Here is a 27,507-nt window from a genome sequence, read left to right as displayed (position 1 = left end):
CGCTATTTTTTTTTTTTTTTTTTTTTTTTACACTGAAACTAAAAGTAAACATCTACAAGCTAAAAACATATTTTATTTACACATTTCAAGAATAAATAAATTATTTTATTGCAAATTAGGTAACATATTCATATATACAATAGATAGAGATATCATGCATTATATTCCACAGACCTAGATGGATCAGTTGGGAAAAATCTTTGACACTGAGTCATGAGTCGCTTGAGAGCCTAAAAAAATTTATCAAACAAAAGATTAAAACCAAAATAAAACCAAGAAAAGTTTAATAATTAAAAAAAAACTGTAAATCTTCAAAAATACACAGAAATTTAATATTTTGACCGACCAGAAATTAAAAACCAATGCTCCCTTATAATTGCATATACCTTGAAATTTTATGGTTGCCATATTTTGTGAGATAGACATAGAGTTTCCGAAATTGGCATTACTTGTGAAATAAATGATTCTGTAAAAATTATTTTATTAGTAGATCTTTGTCTCCTTACACCCTCCTCCCAAAGAATACCGTTCACATAGAACCTGGCATGCACAAAAATTATGCAATTAATTGAATCTAGCAGCTTTTCGCATACTCTCTACTGAAAAAATGCACAAAGTGATATCACGTGAATAGTGTAGTCTGTATTATAGAGATAACAGAGTGAAAGGCTCTCTCTCACTATTCAGTGCAGCATTACATTTCAAGCAAAAGATCTTCAGTTTCTTGCATCAAAACTAATTCCTGTGATGCTATAACCACTTTACTTGAGAAATTTTCCACCCTCTGATCCTACTTGTTCTCTCTTATGAAAGGTATTCTATGGGGCTGATGTTTTCAGATAATTTAAGCCATCCAAAATGATGCAACAGCCATTTTAATAAGAAATATCAAAAGAGGCATTCTACTAATATTTGTAGAAAAATCAGAACCATGGGAGCTAATATGTGCATGTCCATGAACACTGCTTTTAAGGTGGATAGGAAATAATTTTTTTGCTACTGCCCTCCAAGCATTTTCGGTGAACCTTTTCAGTATAGAACTCGATCTGTAATAATCTGCAGATCAGAAGCACAGTTTAATCTTGCTTCTGTTAGCTTATCCTTTGCTTTTGGCTTTATATTACTAAAAAAACTGAGTTGATTTTTAAACTAAGATAGCATCGGTACATTAATATCATTAATAATATTTACAGATTAATATTAAAATTTGATTACTTCTTAAAGAAATTAATTGGCAAAATATAAACAATCAAAACAGATATACAACAAAAATCTTTTTGACAATTTAACTTATTGCTCAAGTAAAAGTGACACATATAGAGAAGACTTCATTTCTTTAAGAGAAAGCATTTTTAATGCAGAACTTTTGAAAAGATAAAAAATTTTGAATTCATTTTCATTTTGTACATTTTGTTTTTCTTTTTTTTTTTGTTTGATTACTTACTCAAATCTAATTTAATAAATTGCTTTTCAAAAAGTTGCTAGAGCTTGGTAGCTCGGTCACAAAGGATTTTAAAATTAACAAAATTTCAGATTGCTTAAAAAGTGTAAATTTGTCACTGAAAGAAATTATAAATACTAATTACAGAAAAGAATTAGCATTAAACTAAAAATCTCCACATAAATGAAATTTACAGATCTATAACATCCCTGAAGTGTATCCCATAAATTCATTAATGTATACGGTTTAAACACCCAGACATATCTAATTAAAACATGTGTGTGGAAATTTACAATAGGAGAAGTAAGATGACAATTAGAAGTATGCAAATAAAATGTAAAAACTAATAAAAAATAATACCTGAATAAATTTCCTTTGTGTCTCATCATTCAAAACATCTAAAAAAAGGTTAAGGTAAATTTTTGGGGAAAAAAAATCTTTAGCCTGAGCCATAGCTAGGGTTTTTTTCAGCACATGGGGTCAACTGAAGATTTCACTACCCCCCTCTTGTTTGCCAAGAATGGAAAACCTTTCCTTCTGAAATTTCTTAACATCAACTTAGCGGCCCCTACATGCTGTGCCTGGGGACATATGTCCCCCCTTTCTACCCCTAAGCTATGATTCTGCCTTCAGCTCAGAATAGAAATTAACTGTAATTCGACTGAAACTTATTTTAAAAAAATTTTGGGGGTGATAACATCTGAAATTGATTTTTCTGGCAACTTAATTTCTCATTACAAAAATCTATATAAAAAAATATTTTCTAGAAAGGAAAAATGCATTTTTCAATTCTCCAATATATATATAGATTAAAAAAAAAAAAAAAAAAAAAGCAAGCACAATTTTTGAAGTGATTTCAGTCTACAAATTGAGCAGTCAGAGGGTTGTTTGACAAAATATGATTAAATATGCCAATGCAAACTGTTTGCATAAATGATATTTACGGTGGAGGGAAACTTTTGTTAAAAACCAATACAATATTTGCTCACAATTTAATATTGTTTTGCTCAATTTTCATTCATATTTACTTAAGTGATATGTTTATTACATTCAAGATAAAAGGATACGAGCAATATTTTTTGAGAAGATTTTTTCTCTGCCAGTCCTAGCATGGATGCCCACCATGGTCACTCCAATGGGCCATGGAGCATTTCCAATAGCCATCTGTAGGTAAGCATCATTTGCCTAAAATTTTATTAAGTTCATTTAATTAAGTAAGTCAAAGCATTTTATTAAGTTCATATTACTTTACATACATGAAACTAAATTGAAAAGCACAATTTTTAAAATTAAAGAGCCCAAAGAATGCATCTAAAACCCCATAATGTTTAAAAACTGAGGGGAAAGACCACAACAATAAACAAATAATAATTAACTTATTGAATTATTAAATGAATTGCTTATAATTTTTACATAAAAATAAACTGTAGAATTTATTTAAATGAATATTCTGTAACTAAATAAAATATTCAACTACATTTACTTAAGACACAATAACACGCCGAATAAATACTAATTCAGAAGTCAAACAACAAAAATCAGCGTTATATTTACAAAATTTTCACAGAAATTTGTAAATGAAAAAAAAATGAAAATTTTGTAAATATAACGCTGATTTTTGTTGTTTGACTTCTGAATTAGTACATTTACTTTTAACCACCTCTTGGTTGGAATTTTTTTTCCTTTCCCCCTTTTCTTCTTTTTGCCCTTTTTTGTATTTTCAATCCAAAAAAAGTACTTTTTTTTAATTGTTGAAAATTAATATATGGTTTACCCCAAATTAAAAAATGCAATTTTTTTTTTTTTTTCTTTTTCCCCCAGTAAGTAAGCAGTTTTTTGCTTGACCTACTTGTAGTCATACATATTGCGTGATATCCCGTTCAGTGATCTCCAGTTTTCCCTGCAGTGCCTCTTAATAATCTATATCTGCATAAAAGAAATGATTAAAAATGTGTAAAATGTTTTAGAAAATGGTTTTACAACATTACTGTGAAAAACCACTTTACAATCTTCTTCGCCAATGACATCATGGTGTTTCATATTGAATGCAACAAAAAGTTTCAATATCATGGTGTTTCATATTGAATGCAACAAAAAGAAGAGTATAAGTACAAATTCTGTATTGATTTATTAAACGAAAACAAATGAATTCTGAAACTGCAACTACACAAATTTTACCTGGTAATAGCGAACAATCTTTTGGTTACGAAATCACAGCTAGAGGCACTATTAATCAAAATAGTACCATCCATGTAGGAGAAATATGCTATGTTTTGGAATATGGCAAAATATCATTGTTTATCATTGTTCAAAGATATTTTTGCGTACAATTTGGTAAAGAACCACTGCATTGTTACAACATTGAACGGTGGATGAAGCAGTGTCAGGACACTGAGTGCTCGTGTAAGAAAACAGCCCAGGATGAACAGCAGCCAAAACCGAAGTGGTTAAAAAATTTCGTGAAACGTTTGTATCAACACACAAAAAACATCAATTTGCCGTGCAAGTTGTAAACTCAATGTGCTTCATGTAATGATGTGGTATGTGCTATGGAAACATCTGCAATTCTGGTCCTACACCTTTCACATGGTGCAGGCACTAAAATCTCCTGACAAACCCTGCATAAAGTTTTCTATAAGAACTTGCACTATAAGCTGGAAATAGATTGTTTCAAGAACAGACTTCTGTTTATGAATGAAGCCACTTTTCATGTTTCTGGCAGTTAATTACTATATTTTACTATTTTGGCGCATAGAAAATCCACATGACATAATGGAAGATGGGCATGATTCTCCAAAAGTGCACCATTTCCAAAAGTTTTGTTTTGGTCTTTTTTTCTTCATGAAAAAAATCTATTAACAGATACATTTACCAACATATGCTATTAGAGTGGTTGTTCCCTCAGTTGGAGTTCAGTTCCCAGCTTCATTCTGCAGTTAAGATGGTGTTCCACCATATTGGCATAAAAACCTTTTGTGATTTTTTCCTACAAGGAAACTTACAGCAACTGAAACACAGGATAACTGTGCTAACAAAGGTCAACCATGAGTGTGGCAGGAACTGGAATACTGCATAAATATTTGCTAAGTCATTGGAGGGGCACACATAGAACAGCTATGGAAATTGTATAACTATAGTTTCAATGTAAATTTGATTTATAAAAATAAAGTAATTACAGCATTCATAGGTATACTTCTTTTTGTCCCATTCAATATGAAACATCCCATACAATGAGGCATATAAGTACTGACAAATTTACTGTCAACAATGCAATTGTTCTGTTTGTCACATGAGATGTGATGTCAACTATATCAAAAAGGCCTAATGGGTGACTCATGACACCCATCAAGAAGGTATAAATCTTAAAATCAATGTACAGATAATCAGAGCAGCTGTCTATTCGCTTCAAAGTGATACAATTTTGATGAATATTAATTAATCAAAATTAACTGCACATTTATTTCAAAAGGCAGCTGAATTTTATTTTCATTTATTTATTTCTCATTTGCAACTTAATTTTCTTTTTGCACAAACTTAAAAACTGCAAGAAAATTTCAAAATAGTCTTTAATATTTATTAAATGTATTGCTTCAAACCCATCATTTTCATCATATGTTTCATCTTATAATAGGTTTTCTTTCAGGACATAAAATATATACAGAATATACTAATGACTAAACTTTTTGGAGCTAAAATCATAATAAAACGTAGAATCTTGTTATGCAAAGATAGAATGCTTAAAATATATTTTAAAACAGCCAAATATATACAATTCCAGTGTTTAAGATCCACACAGTATCAGATCTCTTAACAGCTTTACTGGTTAATGAGTTACTCCAATTTGACAATGCACATAAAACCCAAAAACCTATCTGTCAAAAGTTCTGACATTTTCCAGCAACTTTCCTACCAGTTAAACCATTATTATCTTATTATTAATTACTGCCCTTTTCTGAGTTCCATTTGTTTATAAACTATACAACTAGACCTTTCACTCACCAAACAGGGCTGATAAAGGTAAAAAGTGTAGTACAGTCAAAAGTCGTCAGCACTATCCTTATCTTCAGGGCAGATGTTTTTATTTTATTTGGCTTATAATTCCTTACTAAATGCAGTATTTCATTTCGATGTACTCTGTCTTTGATATGATTTAAATCAAGTTCCTCGTCATTATAATTCGCTTCCGATAGTGACGCAGCGCGCAATGAATTGGAAGTTGATCTGTCAGCACTATCCTTATCTTCAGGGCAGATGTTTTTATTTTATTTGGCTTATAATTCCTTACTAAATGCAGTATTTCATTTCGATGTACTCTGTCTTTGATATGATTTAAATCAAGTTCCTCGTCATTATAATTCGCTTCCGATAGTGAAGAAAGTGACACAGAGGTTATTGAAAACGAAAAAATTTCGATTGACAAATTAGTCGGTATTCTCGATACAGCAATTATAGGACTTGAACAGCGGAACTTTGTAACTAAACAAGAAATTATGTTTGCTTAATAGAATTAAAGAGAAGGTATTATCACATGAAACGAAGCAACTTAAACAACTTACATTGAAAGAAATGTTTAATAAAGTAAACAAATAAATATTAAGATTTTTTTTTTCTAAATTTTGATACCCTTTAGATCATAATTGTTCTTTATTTCATAAATTACAGTTTCATATTTTTAATTTTATAATTTCTGCATGCCATCTTACCAGATTTAAACTGATGATCTATAATCCCGAAAAATCGATAATTCGAAGTCCCGACGAGTCCGGATTAACGACTTTTGACTGTACAGAAAATATTTAGAATCTGGACACTGCAACTTGTTTAAAACGAATTATGTTAACTGAACTGAATGAATACGAAATTTCAATTCTAGTTTTCATTAGATTATGCAAACTAGCTTTACTGATGCGAAAAACTTAAATTCTGCAAATTCAAAAAGGGAAGTGGAGAAAGAAAAAAACGAAAAGAACTTAACTAAAAAACCTTTTGCAGAAGCTTGAGGAATTCTATGGACTACCTTAAACACAGAATCTCTAATTTAATAAGCAGAGAAAAAAGAAATGCATTTCATTGCTTGTAAATACAGGAAAAGTATGTTTTGATAAGGATAAAGTGAAGTCTTAGTGTACTAAAAGCAAAAAAATCCTAATACTGACTCATTCTGCAGTAACAAACATTGCAAATAGCTCAGCAATTAAGCTAAAAGCCCCCAGCATCATTACCAGCAATGGATCCAAAGATTTCAGTCAAGGCAGATTTTATCATTAACAAAAAAACGGGGGGAGATTTACCAGTGTGCATCATGACACTTTTTCCCACTGGAACTGAGCTGTTAATTTCAAATCTCTTAATAAGACACAGCTGTTCAGTTTTTGAAAGATATATATATATATATATATTAAAAAAATCATGTATTATTAATTTCTTCAAACAATAATTTCACATAATTTTTATTTAATTAAAATTTCTGTGCCAAGTTCAACATAGATAAAAACATGTAAATAATTTTTAAACATAATTTTACTAGTTATTTAAATTTTAAATACATAAATTATTATTTAACTTATATATTGAACATTTAAAATTATGAATTAATATGAATATTTATTTCTTTACACTGACTCCAAAACATTCTTATGACACTGTTGCAATGCTTAGCCTGCAATTGAGATCCCACAGCTCATAACTTTTGCCATTTCTATACAGACTACCTATGAACAAAGTTTGACTCCATAACAATGTGCAACTTCACTTATTACAATATTTAATTTAGGATGCTATAAATAAAATTATCTCAACAAAGTTATAATTGTTCCTAATTTTCTACATCTACTTCATTTGAAGCAATTTTAAAGCCTTTCTAGTATTTTAGATAATTTATTCACTTTCTAAATACAAAATTTTAGTGTACTGAACTGGAATTGAGAAACAAAACATTTTATTCATTTCCATTAATATAAGAGGAAAAAAAAACTAAAAGTAAATATTTACAGTTCTTGTTTTAGAGATAAAACACAAAGCATAAAAATACACTGCATCAAAAATTCATCACAAAATTTAAAAGATGAACAAATACAAAAATAAATGAGTAAAAAAATAATCATATATTTACTTTTACATAATTCCTGTCCAGCATATAGTTAACAATAAGAACCAAATGCTCCAAAATATCTTCAGGACAATTTTCTTTTTTAAGCCTGCGAAATAAAGGTCGGATATAATCTTGAGTTTGTGTATAGGTGGCAGAAGCCAGTTTTCCTTTCATTGATGTTTTCTCAACTTCAGGTCGAGAATTTAGCTTTTGGCCCCATAGCTGCAGCAAAAACTATAGAAGAAAGAAACACATGTTATTCCAAAACTTAATTAGAATCATGTTAAAAAAAAACTCTAAATTATATTAAGATTTACTTCATTTTTAAAAGTTTAATGCAAAGATCAAGGAATGTTTAATTATGGCATTCCTATGATATATGTCTCTTATAACATGGTAAATTTCATTTTATTTTTGATTTTATGATACAGTATAAGATTTATAAATATACATCCAATTTTTCAAGTTAAAACTTGCTTAACATATTTTTGAAAACACAATTAGTTTTAAGTGCCTAGTCTATTTTCTAACAGAGTCTAATGAAGAAGTTTTATCGCCATTAGACTACATCAGAAAATAGTTTCATTATCTTAAACATATTTATCAAGAAACATATGCTATATTTCATCTTTAAAAGACATTTAAAATTAAGCACATAGTTTAGCAATTATGAAGAAAAATTAATTGATGCTTATTTTAAAATAAACAGAAATTCATTTAAAGGCTTAGGACAGAAATCTCGCAACAAAATTTTCAGATTGTTAAAATGTTTCAAAAGAAAAAACAAATACTTAATTCAATTTGAGTAAAAAATGAAGGCATTTATTTATTTTTCAAATAACACTTCTATTGTTTCTCCCATCAGAAATTCCAGTTCATTCAACTGAGAAATATCTAGAATTCAACTGGAAGGAATTATTTATCTAAAATAAGATGTCCTTTTAATAAAACATTACTAATGTTTCATCATTAATTAAATTAATACTTTTAAACTAAATTTTAAAACATCATCAACGAACATAATCAAAATTTTTTTGCATCTTACTCTCAAAAATTTTAAAATAACTTTTGCATCATCACTATCTGATCCTTTTCCTAGCTTTGCACTTGCTTCTTCCTATAAAAAATAATGCAATAATAAATATCTAACTTATTAAAATATTATTTACAAAAAAAAATATGTATATAAATATTTTTTTACTTTGAATAGGTCACTTAATACTGTATTACATTTATAAAATAACAATGAAACACTTTCAAATTATCAGTTAACAGTTCAAGAATGACTGCAAAATATAAAAAATTTCAATAAAATTCTGAAAGGTAAAAATTTCCATTTAAGTGTAAATGATTCTTGCAATAGTTTTTGCCTTAGACAACTTTATTCTGTCTATATTTTAATTTTCATCATAGAATTAAAGGTTCTTACTGGTAATTTCATTGGGGAAACAGATAATCACAAAGTAGTGAATTTAGTCTATGTCGATGTTTTATCGCCATTAGACTCCATCAGAAAGTCGTCAAAAAAGCTTAAGCATAAAAAAAACTTATGTTAACAGTTAAAACCAACTTCATTTAATATTTAAAAAATGAAATCACATCTCACAAAAGGCTAAATAAACATTAACACACACGGACTGATGGCAGACATCAGCAATCAGCAGACAAAAAAAGGTGGGAAGTAAGTCTTGGCAAAAAAGTTCCCAGTTTTTATCCTCATGCCATGGCAAACTCATATGTAGAGTCATTAGGATATTTTTTAAATGGGGGATGTGAAAAATGACCAATGCCCTCATCGGGACTCGAACCACAGACCTCCTGAATACGCTATGAGCGTGCTGACCATTATGCTACGAAGGCTTGCCAAGAAGGCAGGACAAATACCTTATAATATTTATATGCATACTACACAGAAAGCAAGGAACATTGCCACTTACTACAATGGGGATTTCCACCATAGTACTACTAGGTGCCGGAGGCACAAGGGGTCAGAGACACCTCGGGTTAAACTTGACTGAGGGTTAAACTGACTACTAGGTACAACAAAGGACTGCAATGGACTATGACATATAACTTTGGACCTCAGTCAGTCAATGCAAGCAGGACTTCAGGCAACACAATCCTTTGACACAGACAGATGAGAAAGAATTAATCTTTTGGTTTGCTGTATACCTGGATGAGAAAGTCCATGCAGTGAATCAAATGCTTGCTCTCTGGAATTGGCTGGGAATAAAGAGACGTATCTTGTTACCACTTATATCACAATATTTAGCCCAGGAGACAATTCCATCTTTTGTAGTTTTAATGAGCTACTTCCATTTGACAATAGATGATTCAGTTGGGGATCATTATGTTAAAATTCAAGAACCTGGTGCAAAACTTGTTATATTCAACTTATTAATAGCGGTAACTTGGGACAATGTATCTGCCACAATATTTTCTGGTCCAGGAACATGCTGTGCATCGGCACTGAATTGGGCAATATAATTCATATGCCTAACCTGCCTGGGTGATGCAGAATCTGCAAAATTGCAAAAACTTAGCCCTCAAGATTATGTTGAAAATGCCTTACAGCAGAGTAGGTAGTGAGTAACCCTCAATTGTATTTGCTTAGCTTCAGCTGGAGTAAGTTTTTAGGAGAAAAAAGACAGTGGTTGAAGGCCAATATTGCATTGTAAGCACAAAACAGCTCCAGTAGCCATATCTCAGGAATCGACTATCAATGACAATTTCTGACCAGTGGCATTGTAACCAAGTGTCACTTAATTTATTAGATCAGTTTTACATTTTTAAAGGTCTCAGCTGTTTTTTGCTGTCCGAGAAACAGGACGTTTATTATTCTTTTTAGAATCTTTTAAAAGAGAAGGAATCAGAGCTTGGCAGTAACTACCTTAGGCAATAATTGTTGATAAAAATTCAAAATTTATAAAACCCTTTTTAATTCAGATATTATTACAGGTTTAGGGAAGTTAGAAATTATTGCAGTTTCTTCAAAAACAAGCCAAACACATGAAGGGGTAATTAAATGCAAAGAAATGATACCAATGACTTTCTCAAAATACATTTAGAAGGATTCACTTTTAACCCGTATTTTTGCATTCTATCAAAAATCAAATGCAGGTGACTCTCAAGCTTATCTTCATTTGCTTAAGCCACAAGAAAATTATCCAAGTATGGAACACAAAAGTCTAAGTCAGAAAGTAATTGATGAATAAAACTTGGGAATTTTAGCTTGCATTTTACAAACCAAGTGGAGTTTTAAGGAATTCAAATAATCCAAATGAGGTAGTCACAGTTGTTTTAGACATGTCCTCTGGGTTAACAAGGATATGATAGTACACCGTACCGAAATCAAGTATTGAAAAAATAGTCCCCTCCTCCCACCCACCCCAAAAAATGTGTGTAGTCTTAAACATGCAGTACAGGATACCAGACAGGAATAATCACACCATTCAAGCAGTGACAGTCACCGCAAGGTCGGCAATCTTCATTAGCCCGACAGACCATGTCAAGAGGGCTGTCCAGGCACTTTTGGATGGCCGAATGATACCTTGTAACAAGAGGTACTCAAATTCTTGTCAAGCCACTTGGAATGAAGTCGGCAACAAACGACGAGGTTTAGAAAACACAGGGGACCGTCAGTCTCAATGTAATGGAAAATTGTTGAAATTTGGTCACATAAGAAGGAATATGAGCTCAATATACTCAGGTAGTAATTTATCAAATTTAGAGTCAACAAGAAGTACAGATATGGCTAAATCAAAAGAACTCTTAAATAGTTTGCCATACAATGACAAACCAGTTCTGGAATAGATAAGGCAATTATTATCAACAGCAACAAGTAATCCATATTTCTTAAGGAAGTCAGCACCCAAAACTGGTTGATTTCCATTCACTACGACATATAACTAAGTATAGATGCGACATAAATTTAAGTCCAAAATAAGAATGCCAAATGTTTTGGTTCCATTTAGGAAGAATAAAACCAAATCTTAAGAAAGCCTAGAACACTGAGAATATTTTTTCCTAATACCGACAAATCTATCCAGTATCAATTAAATAATTTAATTTTAACAAAGGGTTCCCGAAAAGTATACGATTTACCCGTCAACTACCACCTTGGCCAGCAAGCAATTTGAATTTCCTGTTTTAAGAAAGGAAGATGGACACTGACATTTCCTTGCACAATCGCCAAAATTTACATGATACAAACAAAGCTTGTCTCTTTGCTCTTTTTGTTGTTGTTGCTTATCCTCGAAAGATCTGACATCATCTTCAAAAGGTTGTTGACGGCCAAAAAATCAATAATAGTTAGAGGATTGGATGTTAACTCCCTACGATGCGATTGAGTATGTGATCTGGTGAAGCTGGATGGCTTCAGCATTTTTAACAAGCAGGGTGGATTTTTCTGCCACTATCAAATGAAAGATATTTAAGGTGGCCACTTGTATGTCTAGCCAGAGCAGTCTGGGAGCCACGGTCATATTTGATTTCCAGTAGGAAGCCGAGGGATGTTCCTGTGTACCATTGGTGTGTGGGTGGAATACGCCATTGTCCTTATGTCCTAAAGTCTTGCAGGTTGCCTCAAAGTCTGTTCTTAGTGGACGAAGGGATGTACCTGGATGGAATGGGTGAAGTACGTTGGAAAAGTAATCTTCTGGAAGGGTCACCTAAAGTGTGAAGGCCGTTCCATTATGCTTTAAGACCTGCAGGCAAAGAAGCAAAGACAGACTTCTTCCCTTGGACTTTGCCCAGGGGGCTCAAGGCTTTTTGGCCAACAGTCCAACTCCTTATGATTTTGCTCTTTATAGCAATTAGTGCAATTCGTGTGACCCACTGTGCCAGTATGAATGCCAAAAATTGCATTTATGAATAAGATAATTACATTCCAAGGGTGAGGTTAATTCACCAACTTGCTTTGTCAGTTGTGCTTGAAGTTCCAATGAGTTGCAGCTAATTCACTTAACTCAAGGGTCAGGATAGCCATGTAAGAGTGAGATGCGAGTTCTTATCAGCAACCATAGCCAATTTATTCAAATCATCTTCACTGAGAGCAGAAAAAATAGATTACGTATTATTGGAAAGTCTTGCATACGAATCAATAACTGAGAAAGGTTCTAGTTGCCAAGCTCAAGACCTTGCAATAGAGTATGAATTTCCAACACTTAACTTTCAGAATGTATTGCAATCAATCTCTGTTTCAGGATATTGTATTTTCTAGCAGTGGGAAATTTTAAAAGGATATCGCTAACAGAATTAAGTATATTAAGAATCCACAGCACAACATGGTTCAGTTTTGTTAAATACAAAGTTATAGTGGAAAGGGAAAAGAGCAATTTTAATTTAACAAAAAAATCATTTAATCCCACATGCATTCAAAAAACCAAAAATTTAAAAAGGTAATCCAGTTTCATCATCGACACACAAACCAACAAAAATCTTCACCAAAATATTCTTAAAATTTACTCATACTAACATAACACCACTGTGAAATCACAAAATACATACAGGTTGCTCAGAAACTTCATTCAGCAGCACATAAAACTACTGCATAATTCACTCGGATAAGTTCTGGACCACAAGATTTTATGCGAAGAAGCATCTTCCATACAAAATACATGGGTGAAATGAGAACCAGTTTTTCAAAGCAGGGATACCTGCAACTTATGGTGCATCCGTTACACTAGGTCAACAAGTATGTCAATGTTTTATTACCACTAGACTACAACAGAAGGTCATCAGGAAGGCCTACGAATCACAAAAAATTTCAGCTAACAGTTAAACCAACTTTATTTAACATTTAAAAAAGGAATATTTAGCTCACAAGAGCTAAATATTTAAATATGAACACGTAAGAGCCAATACCAGACATTGGCAATGAAGAGGCAAAAAAAGTGAGAAGTAAATACTAAGGCTCAGAAAAATGTTTTCTTATTTCAAAAACCAAACATATGAAAAAATAATTTAATCCTACCTGCATTCAAAAAACCAAATCTGGTCTCAGCACTGACACACAAATTGACGAAAATCTTCACCAAAATATACCAGTTTGAATGTTGCTGCTCACTGGAAAGAGGATTTACGGCGTAATTCTATAAACATTCATTTCCCAACTTTTTGTGCTGGGATACTTGTCCAAATTATTTACTACTTAATAAACAGAAGAATAAATAAAAATAAAATGTTAAAATTGATATTTTAATACAATCCAGGATACTAACAATTTTTTAACATTTTTTTAGAGAAGGGATTATTTTAATACGAAAATTGCTTAATTTGCAATACTGAAGATATTTTATTATTATCAAACATAAAAGGAATAAAGTAAGAGCGAAAATCAATCTTGTATAGTAATAAGACTCTTGAAAATAACTGTAATTTATGCCAAAATGCTATATACATAGATTGAACACCACATATGTTTTATTCATACTAATAGTGAAACATAATGAAACAGGAGAATTCCGATAATTCATGATTGTTAATCCGTGAGTGTCTGCAATCCATTTTCATTTTTACTTTTAGAAAATTCAACAGAGTAAAATAATTTGTTTTTACTTTTAAAAAAAAATACAGTACATTTGTAATATATTTTGATTGAAGAAGCAAATTAATTTTGTTATTGAAGTTATTCAACATTTTCTATGCAAGTGTGGTGATCTGAATGCATTATGCTTGCTTGTACATATTGTCAACTCTTGCTTGCATTGCCATCTATTTGCATAGATTGAAAACGTAGCACACGAGTTCTCCATGTCCTTCAAGATGGAAACTGACCTTGGGATTCAATCGTGAATCTGCTTCATAGAAAATGCCTTGAAACTGTTACAAAATGTAATCGCATGATAGTTTTGGATATTTTAACTGTTTCATGAGCAAAGTATTTGATTGGATCTCAGGCTCACTACACATGCATCAACTCTCTCTGCTTATGAGAAGATCAGAGATTAAGAACTTGTAAATTTTTTATTTTAGATAAAGCATTGTTTTTTAATATATATTCAATTTTTTTAAATTCATTTTAATTCTGCATTTATGTGATTAACATATATGAAGACTTTATTCATCCCCAAACTCTTAGATATTCAGTTCATACAAGCACTGTATAACTGGTTTCCTGATATTCTGCAAAATTAGTAAGTTAATTTACATCAGAACAGTAACATCAGAACAAACAGAAACATAAATCTAAGAAACAGCTCTTGTAGAGGTTTTTCTGGTATCAATAATAATAATAATAAAAAAAAAAAAAAAAAATTTGGCATGTGATTTGAAATAAATAAATTCTGTTTTAAGAGATCTTAAACTTTAATTATAGCATTTTAAGGCCCTAGTGGTGTTGTAAATCTAAGTGTACAAGTGTGGATAGTATAAGCAAGAAAATTAATTTAGGGAAAACTATACTGCCAGAATTCAACAGTGCATTTACTTATTCATCTATCTATTTTTTATCTTAAGATCATAGAAAATAATCTTAGCAGTGGATTTGTTATAAATTGTAGATAAAATACTTTGATGCCTTTATAAAAAAAGATTTCTTTATTGCCCTTCTCGAAAAAAAAAAATCCCTTATCATTTATTCACTTATCACTTTTTTCTTCCTACTAAATTTTTTTTCCCTTATAACATTTCTTTGTACAAAAATTTGTTTTGCACTCAGTAAACCCTAAATAAATAACCTTCAATCATAATTAGATCAGTTACATATTTGCAAAGAATCCTAATAAAAAGACACTATTTGAAAATTCCTTAATTTATACAACTCTTGATCCTAAGTCACATAGATTACAAAATTCTATTGTATTTCAAATGTTGAGAGATTCTTAATCCTTCAACTCACAGTTGGAAGGTTTCCTTCTCCATAAATGTCAGTTTAACTCATATGCAAAATTAGTCAAATAATTATATGCAAAATTAGAGTGTCTAAAATAAAGCACAGACACAAACTGTCAAAGAAAGGGTACAGTGTAAAAACATACAGTATTATTTCTTGTATTATGATTTATTAACATCAAAGCAGTTCTTTTTTTCATTTAAATACAGGATTTAATTTACTCTTCATGCATATATATATAAAACTTCTGAAAAGATGATATTCAAATTTTGAGAAAAAATATTTTAATAAAAAGTAAAAAAAAAGATAGCAAGCTTACTTTAATTTCTTCAATTGAAGTTCCTTCATCTTCAACTTTAACATCATTTACAGATTTTCCATCTTCTGTAGTCCCCTGTGTTTTTAAAATTTCATCCAAGTAAGCCTGATCAACTTTCTCCATAGCCTCCTGAAAATCATTTCTAAATCCTCGATCCACTTCAGGTTCTAAAATTTCAAGTCTTCTCAACCTCTGAAATGCCTCCAACTCAGTTTCACCAAATAAAAGAATTGGCTCTTGCCTTTCTCTTAGCCTTCGGATCACCTTCATAAAATATAAATGTTTAAATTTCTTAAATTTTTGTTATATCTGATGGAAATAAAGATACACACATACGTATACATAACGTTAAATTTAGATTTATATTAAAAAGCATTTTATAATACTTTTTTTTATAAAAATACACTACTATAAAACAAAAAAATTACTTTGAATATTTACATATTTTTTAACACAGTCATGTAAATAATTAGTATGACATTTGACTGAGTTCATGTAAATCAATCTCATTTAAATAAAGATAAAATATAAATAAAGAACTATTTTTAAAAGTATGTGAATCACTTAGCTTTATGATGCATTTATTGATTAGTTTATTTTAATAGACTATCTCTTATAAAGCTATGTATTTTTTTACGATAAGTATTACTTGCAATGAAAACATATTTCTATGGAGTCTGATCTGATATAAGGTCCTGACCTATCCATTCCCTCATGAGTTAAAATAACTAAAGCAATTATATTGAACTTCTATAATATATTTCAATCCATTTATTCCCAATGCATCACACATGACATGCTTTTTTTTTTTTTTTTAAATGACTGCTGCATTGCATAGGCATAACTTTAGTAGTGAAGCAATATTCATTAGAAAGAAGAGAAAATTAAATGTCAATTAAAAAATATAAACTAATATACTTATTTAAAAAGTTGAAGCAAACTATAATTCGCAGCTCATAATATCTTATTTACAATGTATATTAAAATCGTATTTACATTATATGTTAAAACAGAACATTTTGTTTGAATTTTAAAATCTAAATATGGTGTGTAAATACAGTGAAATATAAATGAATGCAATTAACTAGCAACCAATTAACAAAATAAAAAATGAAGAAACACCCATAGTAAAAAGCTTATTTTTTCTGCTCTACTGCTCATGTATACAGTGATATCTGTTTTAGCTTAAAAGAATATCAGAGAATTGCAAAAACTTGGCATCGTACACAACTTGACACTTTGCATACTGTCGTTTTCTCATGTACACAGCAATCTGTTTTCACTTAAAAAAAAAAAAAAAAAAAAAAAAAAAAATCAAAGAATTCTACAAATTATGGCACTGGCACACAAATTCAATTACTTACGAAGTACAACTTCATGGAACATGGATTTTTACATTCTTTGCTGCTAGGTAAAATGCTATATTTCTGAATAAATGCAACATTTTCTTCTTCATTAGACAGGAAATTCTAGTTACATTACAGTTCTTTACAAGGGAAAAAAAAATTTACAAACTCATCAAACACTAATCAGAATAGACACTAACCAGAAAAATGACCATCAAATTTGAAGCCAATATCCACACTCATATGCTGCATGCAAGCACACCTGAGCTGCCACATTGCATTTTTGCGATGTTACCTTTACTTATCCTGGTGATAGCTGTCTGATGAATTGTTCTCAGGGTTGGGTGAATAATCAGAAAGTACTGAACAGTGTTTAGAAATGTATCCCATAGGAGGAAAGAAAAAACTTATCATTTTTATATATATTTACTGTAATTAATATATAATAGGCACTATGATATATGTATCCATAATTTTTTGTTTTCTGTTTTATGAATGTAGAGGGTACCACATAAAACTTAACACATTTTTAAAAACTCTGATATGACCAGCATATGACCTCCCACTAATTCCATGTTTTAAATAACAATGAATAACTTTTCAAATAAAATGCTGCTGCTTGTTGTTGAATTTTAGTGGCATATATGTGAAGATAGTGATGCTTAATAAATAAAGCTAAAATGACAAATAAAATAGTTGGTCACCTTATTAAGAAAACTGAAAACTAATACCATGAACTGAGAAGACTGAAAAAATATATATGCTAACAATTTATATTCTACTGGGAATTCTAAAGATATTTTGGTGCTTTAAAAATTTTGTGACTAGCTACTAACTAGCTGAGAACACAGAACCAATTTCCAACACGAATTCCTTTTGTTTTCACTAGAGCTTCTAACACTGCATTTGCAACTGATTTTATTGCTGAACTGTTTTTATTGCTAAAATGTTTCTATTGCAACTGTTTTTATTATTGACTGTTTTTATCGCTGAAATATATGTGCATTTTGTGAGGATTTTGACATTCTATTGCAAGGTAAAATGCTGCTTTCTTGAAAGACAATTAGGCATTACTTTGAATCATACCTAGCAGAATTAATATGATGCCAGTGCACAGGATATAAAAAACATCTGGAACCATTTTAAATATAAAAACTACATGTTAGAAGTATGTACAAATGAAGTGTTTCCGATTAAACTTCGGGCATCTGTGCATACCCAGAAACTTTGATGACTCTAATTTTTTTCTTTTTTTTTCCCCGATTTATTACTATGTTGTTTCGAATAAGTGTCTTCTGTATTGAGTCTGAGTGTGTGTTACTATGATTAATAAATGATGCATGTTAACCTTTTAGCATTTTGGATTTAAAACAAAAAGCATGTCAGCGTCAATGTGGACATGCGAGCAGTCTTCCAAGCGTCGATATGGATGTGCAAGCGAGGAAAGAAATTTTATGATTACTCTATTTCTTCCCATTGCATTTAATCTGAATTTTGATTGCTCACTAAAGTCTTTGCATAATTTCTTAGAGAGCCCCAGTCAATTCTGAATGCCTCTTTTAAACTTCAGTTTTTTTTTCATGAAAAAATCTAATGAAAGAATGTGATTAATTAATTATTTTGTCAAGTTCTATTTTTTACAAAAGGGGATCTTGCTTAATACTTCCAAATTCATTTCATCCCATAACACTTCTTGCTCTTCAGAAATTTTAGCCCAAACCCAATGATTAGTTTCTTGTGAATCTGATTCATTTACTGCCTCAAATCCTTATTCTCCTAGTTTTGTACTATGACTGAGATATGAGCTACTATAGTGTTAATATTTTAAGTCCTACCAACAGTTATAATTTATGGTTGCAATTTGCACCAACAAGCATTTACTGTGAAAGACAATTAACTGCCCCAACTGGAGTGCTTGGACCAGGCAGCGAAATGTTTAGAATTAAAAGAGGCATTGGGTGGCAAAATTTAAAAGCTAAAAGGATTGCACTGGGCAACAAAAAAAAAAAAAAAAAGCTATTGATGCCCTGATGGAAATTTCTTTTATTTATAATGGAATCCTTAAATGCAGCAAGTTCCTTATCTTTATCTTGCAAATGGAAGATTTCTTTACTTATGACTTCATACATTTCAGATATTAGCTACTTGCTCATAAGTAGACAGATACGCGAATATGGAAATCAACTAGTAAATAAATACGCATGTGATAAATAAAAACACAAAGAAAAAAAACTGAAAGGTTTCACATTTTAAATAACTTCCAAAGGGGCTTTTTTTAACATTTTGTGTGTTACCTTTATTTATTAAATATCATATTCTTTGCACTTAAACCATAAAATTCAGTTTAAGAACAATGTCACAAAATGATTTTAAAATGAGCATATCTTTAGAATTTCCGATACACAGTTCCGCAAACTGGAGATAAAAAGTTTTTTCCTCCTCCGTAGATTGTTGCCATTGCTCGCTTTGAAATGCTTGAGTTTGTTAATCAAAAATTCATTAAAGTTTTACAAAATATGAAATCGATAATAAAACAAATTCCAAATTTGGTCTTCCAAATGCCCATATTCGTAGGAGGATTACGTAATTCAAAATTCGATGGCTCTTATGTACCATTGTTTTATCACAATGCGAGAAATATACATACATTTATGCAGATTTTTCATTATTTAATTTCTTCAAATATAATGCAAGACTCTAACATCTGGTGGCAACAGTTTAAAAAAGTGAAATGGACATTTATAGTGATTCAACGCAAAATCGCAAAACAAAAATAATAGTCCTTCAGGAACAAAGGGTGAATCTTTACATTACGGTAACTTGGCGATTTTTTGGCGACCAACCCTGCTACAGCAACCTGCTAGTTTTGTTTTGGACGCCATTTTGTTTTCACGAAGTAAAGGCAATATTTATCTATGTACACATCGACCTATTTCCACTTAAAAAGTCAAAGAAAATTGACAAAAATCCAATTCTTCTTACTCTTGTAAAAAGCGCCAAACAAATAAGTGGGCGATTCTGCACTTTAGCAGCGAAATTGTTTCTAAGTGCTTATTAGCTAAAATCACGATCAGAATTTTCCGGAAAATGTCACATTACATGTCTCAATCTCTCATTTCTCTGAGACAAAATAATCTGTGATTCGAACTGTGTACTTCTCAGATTATTGCTAAAGTCCTAGCTAGTAACCTTTATCGCCTTACCAAAATGTCGCCAAACTACCTGTTACCATATTCTAAAGATTAGCCGAACAAAGCCCCTTTGGACTAAAAATGAGAAAAATACATGTGCAAATAACAATGTTTATAGTTCCTTGAACAAATGACAGATTTAAGGAAAACGAAACTGAAAGATTTTAGCTTTAGTTTTCATAATTTATTTTACTTTATCTTAACTGTGGCTAAACAAAACCTGAATTGAAAAAAAATTACAGACAACGAGGGATTACTATACAATTAATAATATAATACACTTACTTCTTTTCTTGGTAATGTACCTTCAGAATCTTTTGATTTTTGAGATTCTTCTTCAGCTCTTTTCCTTTCATTCTATATAGATATAAAAATACTTCAAGTCAGGTAACATACTTTTATACTCAAAAGCAAACTAAATACCATGTAAAAAATTAAAGAAATTAAAGATGTAAAATTAATTTTTATTATGTTTTCGAATTAAATATCACCTCAGTATTCTCGTTTTCATCTTTTTGTGGACAATGGCGTTGCCAATATTCTTCCTCCTGCTGCTTAATTAAATCTCCTCGCTTGAAGTACTTTTTACTTGGTGTCTATAAAATATTTAGAGAAATACAATATAATTAATACAAAAATATCACAATTCAATTCAAGAATCATTTTATACAATTTATTTTTCATTTATTTCACAAAATTTAAAAAAAAAAAAAAAAAATCCTAAAAATACTGAATTTGTTTTTTCCAGTATTATTAGCGAAAATTAATTTCCTAAATGCTGTACTTAAATAACTTAGAACATTCAATATATTCTACTCGGACCTAAATTTTTCAATATCATAGTTCCTATGAAGTCATGCCACTTTCTTGCTCTAGAAACAACTTCACTGTACTTAACATTAGTAAGTTGTTTACTCTTCTCTCAATTTTTTATGTTGCACTTCCATTGTTCAGCTGTTTTCAAATAAAGTACCATATCCTCTATTAATATATTATTTTTTTTTTTATGGTAGGCTCCTTTAAATTAGAAGGCAATTCTGTTTTCTAATTCTCTTTGCAATTTTGTAGAAGGCAAATCTCATACAACAGTTACTGTAAATTCATATCTTGTTCACAAAAGCCAAACGTGGCTTAACGAGAATCAATCAGGGTTACAACAAACAAGAGGACAGATGTTATGCACGTACAGTGATGTTATTACGATTATTCAGAATTGGCTACTACACTATTTGGTGACAGTTCCACAGTTCATGGGATAATACATTAAGTACCAAAATATATACAATAAAACAAAAGATCAATTCACATACGATAAGCCTATAATATTTTTAATTATGTTTAATAAAAAATGGGATATGAGCTAACATACAAGATGCAGCAGAAAAATATCAGAACTGGTTTTATAAAACACAGTGCATATTTATAATTTACAAAGCAAGGCTATTTCCTTCAAATTAATTCTCTGAGAAGCTATAATATGAAATACCAACATATAATGAAATCCCTTGAAAGCGGCGCCCGATTAACTGGCAATATCAGATTAAAAGTACTTTAGTACACATTTCTGCTCACCGAAATTAAGTGCTTTTAAGTACTTTTAAGCACCATTAATGAAAAAATGAAGAGCCTACGAGCAAATAGGACCTAAATAAATTCAATTAAAAATATTAGCTATGCTTGAACTTCATTTTTGTAATACCTTCCTAAAAATAAAATAGATTCGTAAGTAGGATGCATTATTATTAAACATGATTTAATAAACATAATTATTCATAAGTTTGAAAATAAAATAAACTTTATGGAATTTATCAAGTAGTATTAAATATTTTACACATATAATAGTTGGACATATTTGAAAGAAGATTTTACTAACAGTTAATACAGATCATAGAACATAAATGAAAGTTTTTATGCTAACCAAATCAACTACAGCTCGTGGTGACGTAACTAAACTGGAACAGTCAAATTAAAATTAAAAATATGGACTAATAGATCAGGCCGGTTACAGAGCCGGTGTGGCAGAATTTTTAAAATTTATTGATTACATACAAATTACAAAATCTAGATATGGAACAACTTTTATAATTTTGAACAGGCACTGGAAGCAGAATTCAAGACCCACAGAAATTGTATCTGGTAGGAAAATGCCTAGCATCAGCACTGTGTGTGATGCATCGAGACATATTAGATGAATTCCTTAAATTGACAGTTTTCAATTTCTTTATTAATAGAAAAATTCCTTTTTATAGATGCCTGTCCATGCCATACGATTAGAAGCATTTTTGATATCTTTCATGCTTGTATCAAGTGAAAAGAAGAGAAAGGGAAGATAAACACATTAAGAAAAAGTCTTCTAGGATCAGAACTTAAATATTAAGTTTTCATTGCTCTTCCAAGAATTCTCCAACTTGTAATAAATTCATCACAATAAACTTCCTACAAAATACGTCCATTACATGTAAATTCCAGGAAGACTTTTTTTTTTTTTTTTTTTTTTAAATCTCCTAGAATCATAACTCTATGAATCATGGGCTCATATCTTTCTAAGCTTTCCAAAGTGCAATGTCTAAAATCCAAAAGAAAAATTACCTCTACAATTTTCTGGAAGAGTAAAAAGCTAGGAAAAGACCTTCCCCCCCCAAAAAAAAGACTAAGACCTCCCTCCCCCCAAAAAAGAGAGAAAAATAGTGTAAAATTAATTTTATAGAGGAAACTAATGTATATTGAAAATTCTGAATATTACCGTATTCGACGGCATATAAGACGCACTTTTTTTCCTAAATTTGGTCTCAAAAAAGTTACCTGCGTCTTATACGTGAAGGTTATTGCATTCAATAATTGTTTATTTGGTTTTTACGAAATGTGAGAACTAAAAGAAACCACGCTATTTAAACTTTTTTTCCTTGTGTGTCGCCATCTAAATAAGGGTGCTTCTTATATGCTAGTGTGTCTTATATGCCGTCAAATATGGTAATATTCAGAATTTTCAATATACATTAATATAAGATACATACATATAAGAAGCACCCTTATTCAGATGGCCACATACAAGGAAAAAAAGTTTAAATAGCGTGGTTTCTTTTAGTTCTCACGTTTCGTAAAAACCAAATAAACAATTATTGAATGCAATAACCTTCACGTATAAGACGCAGGTAACTTTTTTGAGACCAAATTTAGGAAAAAAGTGCGTCTTATATGCCTTCAAATACGGTATTTGTGGGCTGGGGACTGTTACCATGAAAAAATAAAGAAGACATTTTAAAATATAATTACATACCTATTTTGCTATTTGTGTTTCATAGCATTTATTAACCTGTTTATTTTTTAGATTAAAAATACTGTAATAATAAGTCACCAATGGAACTGCAATTCCAAAATGGAAAATAATATCTCTTTAATAATATGACGGGGGAAAATAAAAATGTTTTATTTTAATGTTACTTCTTAAATATAATTTTAATATATTACCATTATTTTAGTCAAATTTATCAATGTTATGTTTTAAAAAAAACATTGAAAAATTCACAAATTCCTGAATTAAAAATTTTGCATATAGAAACTGATCTTAAAATTTCCAAAATGTTGATAAGTAGCCAAACTTGGAAACATTTAACAAATGAATTCACATTTCCCAAAAGGAAAAAAACTGTTAAACAGAGCTTCATTAGAACAAAGAAGAAATAATTTCAAAATGCTTATGCTTCACTTCTTGCCCAGAAACTCCAGAATATCCTTTATATATTAGAAATGGGAACAAATTTATGCGATAACCCACGAAATACATATTTGTCAGTGAATTGCCCAAAAAGTTTCTTATAAAATGCTAATTCACACTCAAAATGGCAATTGTATAAACAAACATAAATTTCAAATTATTAAAATTAAGGACTTTCTGCAGATTTTGGCCAAAAGGGCCTTATAAGGATAAAAAATTTATTCCAAAAAAAAAGACCTAAGGACTTACATACGTTTGAGGACCGTACAAACCTTGTAAAATATATCATTGCACAGATAGCAACAGAAATACATATATAAAAACATACTTAGATCAGTATATGAACACTGATTTGAATAGTACTGAAAATGTATTCAGAAGCCTTTGTAATCATTCTAATTTTATATCTCATGATGAATTTGAATTAAATTTCATACAATACCAGTGATTAGAGCTTTACCACCTGGAGCAATCCTTGAATTTGCCTCCTTTCTAAATATACCCCGTCCTCCCAAAAAAACTACAAAAATGTCAAAATGAAATATAGAAAAATACATTAAAACTCCATGTTTATTTCTGGGGGAGGGGGGGGGAATTTCAATTCCAAAATTTAAAAATTACATTATTATTTTGCTTTTTTTTTTTTTTTTAGCCAAAAGGGCTATTAATTTTGTTTTGGCATTTTGCGTTGGTTCACTTTTCAAATTATTGCCACTCTTAGAGCCCTGTGTTATATTTAAAGAAATTAAATAATGAAGAAACTGCATAAATGTAGGTATATTTCTAGCACTGTGATGAAACAATGATGACTAGAGCCATCCAATTTTGAATAACGTAATCCTCCACTGAATATGAGCATCTGGAAGCCCTAATTTGGAATTAATTTTATTACTTATGTAATATTTTGTAACACTTTAATGACTTTTTGATTAACAAACTCAATGATTCAAAACGAACTATGGCAACACTGTACCGGGGGGGGGGCATTTTTATCTCCTGTGCACGAGACCGTGTATCAGAAATCTAAAGATATGCACATTTTAAATTATTTTGTGATACTCCGTTGAATTGAATTTTATGGTTTAAGTTCAAAGAACATGATGATAGATTATCGATAAGCCAACATTTGTGTGTAAGAAGATGGCTATAAATTAACTGTTATTGCTCTATTTTTTCCTTGCATTTTGAACAAAAAAATTACTCTAATTTGGGACCTACAGAATAACAAGCAGTAGATTAGTTTCAAAGTTATGATTGGCACAATACAGTCACCTGAATATAGCCAACAAAACAATATTAGATTGTTACCTGTAGAGTGGATTACCTGTGGGAAATATACACTTATAACATTCTGAACAGAACTTTAGGTAAAATCAGAGAGCTTAGCTGGACAGTAAAAATCCATGAAAGTCTTTTTACAAAGCTCAGAAATGAAGCAGATCAAATACCATCACAATAAATCATAAACAGGCATCAGCTCTTTAAAACTTCTGCAGGAACAACCGATGCAACTTTGGCAGAATCTCTGCCAACGTTCATGGTTCGATGGTAGCCAACTTTCAAGGACAGCAAAATAATACAAGAGTACCATTCTTTTGTTTACAAAGACTACTTAACTGCTAAGTTGCTGTTAGATGAACAATATTAAAAGATTTCTTAAAAAAAAAAAAAAAAAAAAAAAAAAAATTGCAGTTCTTAAAGATGTCTAAATACTTAAGATTTTTCTTAAGAAAACTCTTCTCATATTTAGCAACATGTACAGCAATTATGAGAAAAGTCCAATAGTATTATAATATCTGGTACTTTTCTGAAGATTGTATTTTAGAACAAACTGCAAAAATTCAAAAGCTCTGCTCTACCACATTACTATTTTGCTTTCCCTAATAACTTTAGTAAAACTCCGAAATACTTTTTTCTTAATGAAAAATTCTTCATTATCAATGTCACCATCATTGGAATTTAGCTGATATTGTAGTTTACAATCAAAAGTTCTCACGGAGTAAAAAAAAAAAAAAAAAAAAAGATAAACAGGTTGAAATTTCGTACTGATTTAGAAATCACTAGTAAAGAAACACTACTTTTCTTCTCAATTTATTTCCATATTTCAGTTCAGAATCTCAACAATCATCACCTACCTCAATGATCTACATAACTACACCTTATAAAATAACGTTTCGTGTGAAAATGCCATCCCAAAATTTATGCCTAACAGGATGAACCATCCCTGTTTCTTTAAGAATTTTTGGGTAAAGTGCAGAATAGCCCACTTATTTGTTTGACGCTTTTTACAAGAGTAAGAAGAATTGGATTTTTGTCAATTTTCTTTGACTTTTTAAGTGAAAATAGGTTGATGTGTATATGGATAAAGTCAATGGAATGCACAATGCCATTTTTGTGCAATTCTGGGATGTTTTTTTAAGTGAAAACAGGTCGATGTGTACATGGATACCGAATATGCGCAATTCTTAAAAATAAAAAGTGCCTTTTATTTAGCAAAGAACCAGGTTGCAAAATAAATATATCTTAGGAAATCTTAAGCATATTCTACTGTGTCACAGACTGAGCCAAAATATCATTGAGACGGTTCTTTGATTCCATTTAAGTTCTTTGACTGAGATGTTCACACTTTCTGTGTGATCCAGCAATCAATTGTTAACCTATTTTGTACGATGATCCATTTATGTTCCTTATCAGATCGGACATAGCAAACCAAATTTTGGGTCCCTCGAAGTTCATTGTAGTGGGGTTCGACTGTATATATAAATAATTCATAGATCAACATGCAGAAAAGCTTTCAAAAAACAAAATATACTATCCTCTCACAAAGACAATGCAAAAACTTCTGAAATTATTAATATGTATGAGAATATAAGTAAATATCGGTGTTGAAGACCACCACTCTAAAACAATCATCTGTATAGAAAACTAAAATCATTTGGAATCATGAGTAGTATTCTGTTTGTTCCTCGCATTTGGTATTTAATTATACTAAGATTGTTCAGTAAAATCCATTAACAAAGGCTTTCATTCTGAAAACAAATCAAGACAGATTATGTACTTTGCGAATTACCACACCTTTTGCATAAATGCGAGAAATTTCTTAAAATTAATATTGATGAACTTCGGAACGTCGAAAGGCAAACTTTTGTTTTAATTGTCTGACGCCAAATCGCATACGATGTGATGATCACATATGTGAGTCTCATTAAATTGTAATGTATAATATATAATATAACTAAGCTGAATGGCATTATAATTCGAAGGATATTCATATTTACGCGCATATTTGAATTATATATATTGTACTACCTACACAATTAAATTCAGTTTAAGAAAATTTTATTATCATGAAAAGAGTCTTATATAAGATATTTTAAATATAATTCTAGTATAAACTATTTAAAAACATTTTACCACTAAAGCTTTTTCTTCCAACAACTTCCTTTTGCGTACGATTTCCGCTTTTAATATATCCATCAAAAGCAAATGTAAAACTACGTAAACAAGCTACGAAAAGTCAGTACCATCGGGGTTGTGCTCCACGCATGTGCAATGATAAACTCCGTTGGC

General features: G+C 30.5%; 1 protein-coding gene across 1 annotated transcript; it reads right to left on the bottom strand.

Annotated features, from left to right (window-relative positions):
• Positions 1–53: 53 nt before the first annotated feature.
• Positions 54–27,507, bottom strand: Prp18 (pre-mRNA processing factor 18). Its single transcript, XM_035353761.1, has 9 exons — positions 27,352–27,507; positions 20,714–20,818; positions 20,508–20,579; positions 15,686–15,949; positions 8,578–8,649; positions 7,554–7,766; positions 2,509–2,626; positions 1,802–1,839; positions 54–230 (listed from the first exon to the last, which is right to left on the bottom strand). The coding sequence occupies exons 1-9, from the start codon at positions 27,412–27,414 to the stop codon at positions 153–155; spliced, it is 1,023 nt and encodes a 340-aa protein (XP_035209652.1). The 5' UTR covers positions 27,415–27,507; the 3' UTR covers positions 54–152.

The sequence above is a fragment of the Stegodyphus dumicola genome, chromosome 12 (genome assembly GCF_044657685.1).
Source record: "Stegodyphus dumicola isolate Sdum_Otavi_A_Nest chromosome 12, ASM4465768v1".
In the NCBI taxonomy this organism is placed as follows: domain Eukaryota; kingdom Metazoa; phylum Arthropoda; class Arachnida; order Araneae; family Eresidae; genus Stegodyphus; species Stegodyphus dumicola.
This window is presented reverse-complemented; position numbering and strand designations above follow the sequence as displayed.

Excerpts from the sequence above, each read along its gene's own strand:
- Prp18 (XM_035353761.1), bottom strand. The coding sequence starts at position 27,414 with ATGGATATATTAAAAGCGGAAATCGTACGCAAAAGGAAGTTGTTGGAA. Across the intron at positions 20,580-20,713 it reads ATGAAAACGAGAATACTGAG|AATGAAAGGAAAAGAGCTGA; the intron begins GTGATATTTAAT and ends ATATCTATATAG. Across the intron at positions 8,650-15,685 it reads CTTCAATTGAAGAAATTAAA|GAAGAAGCAAGTGCAAAGCT; the intron begins GTAAGCTTGCTA and ends TATTTTTTATAG.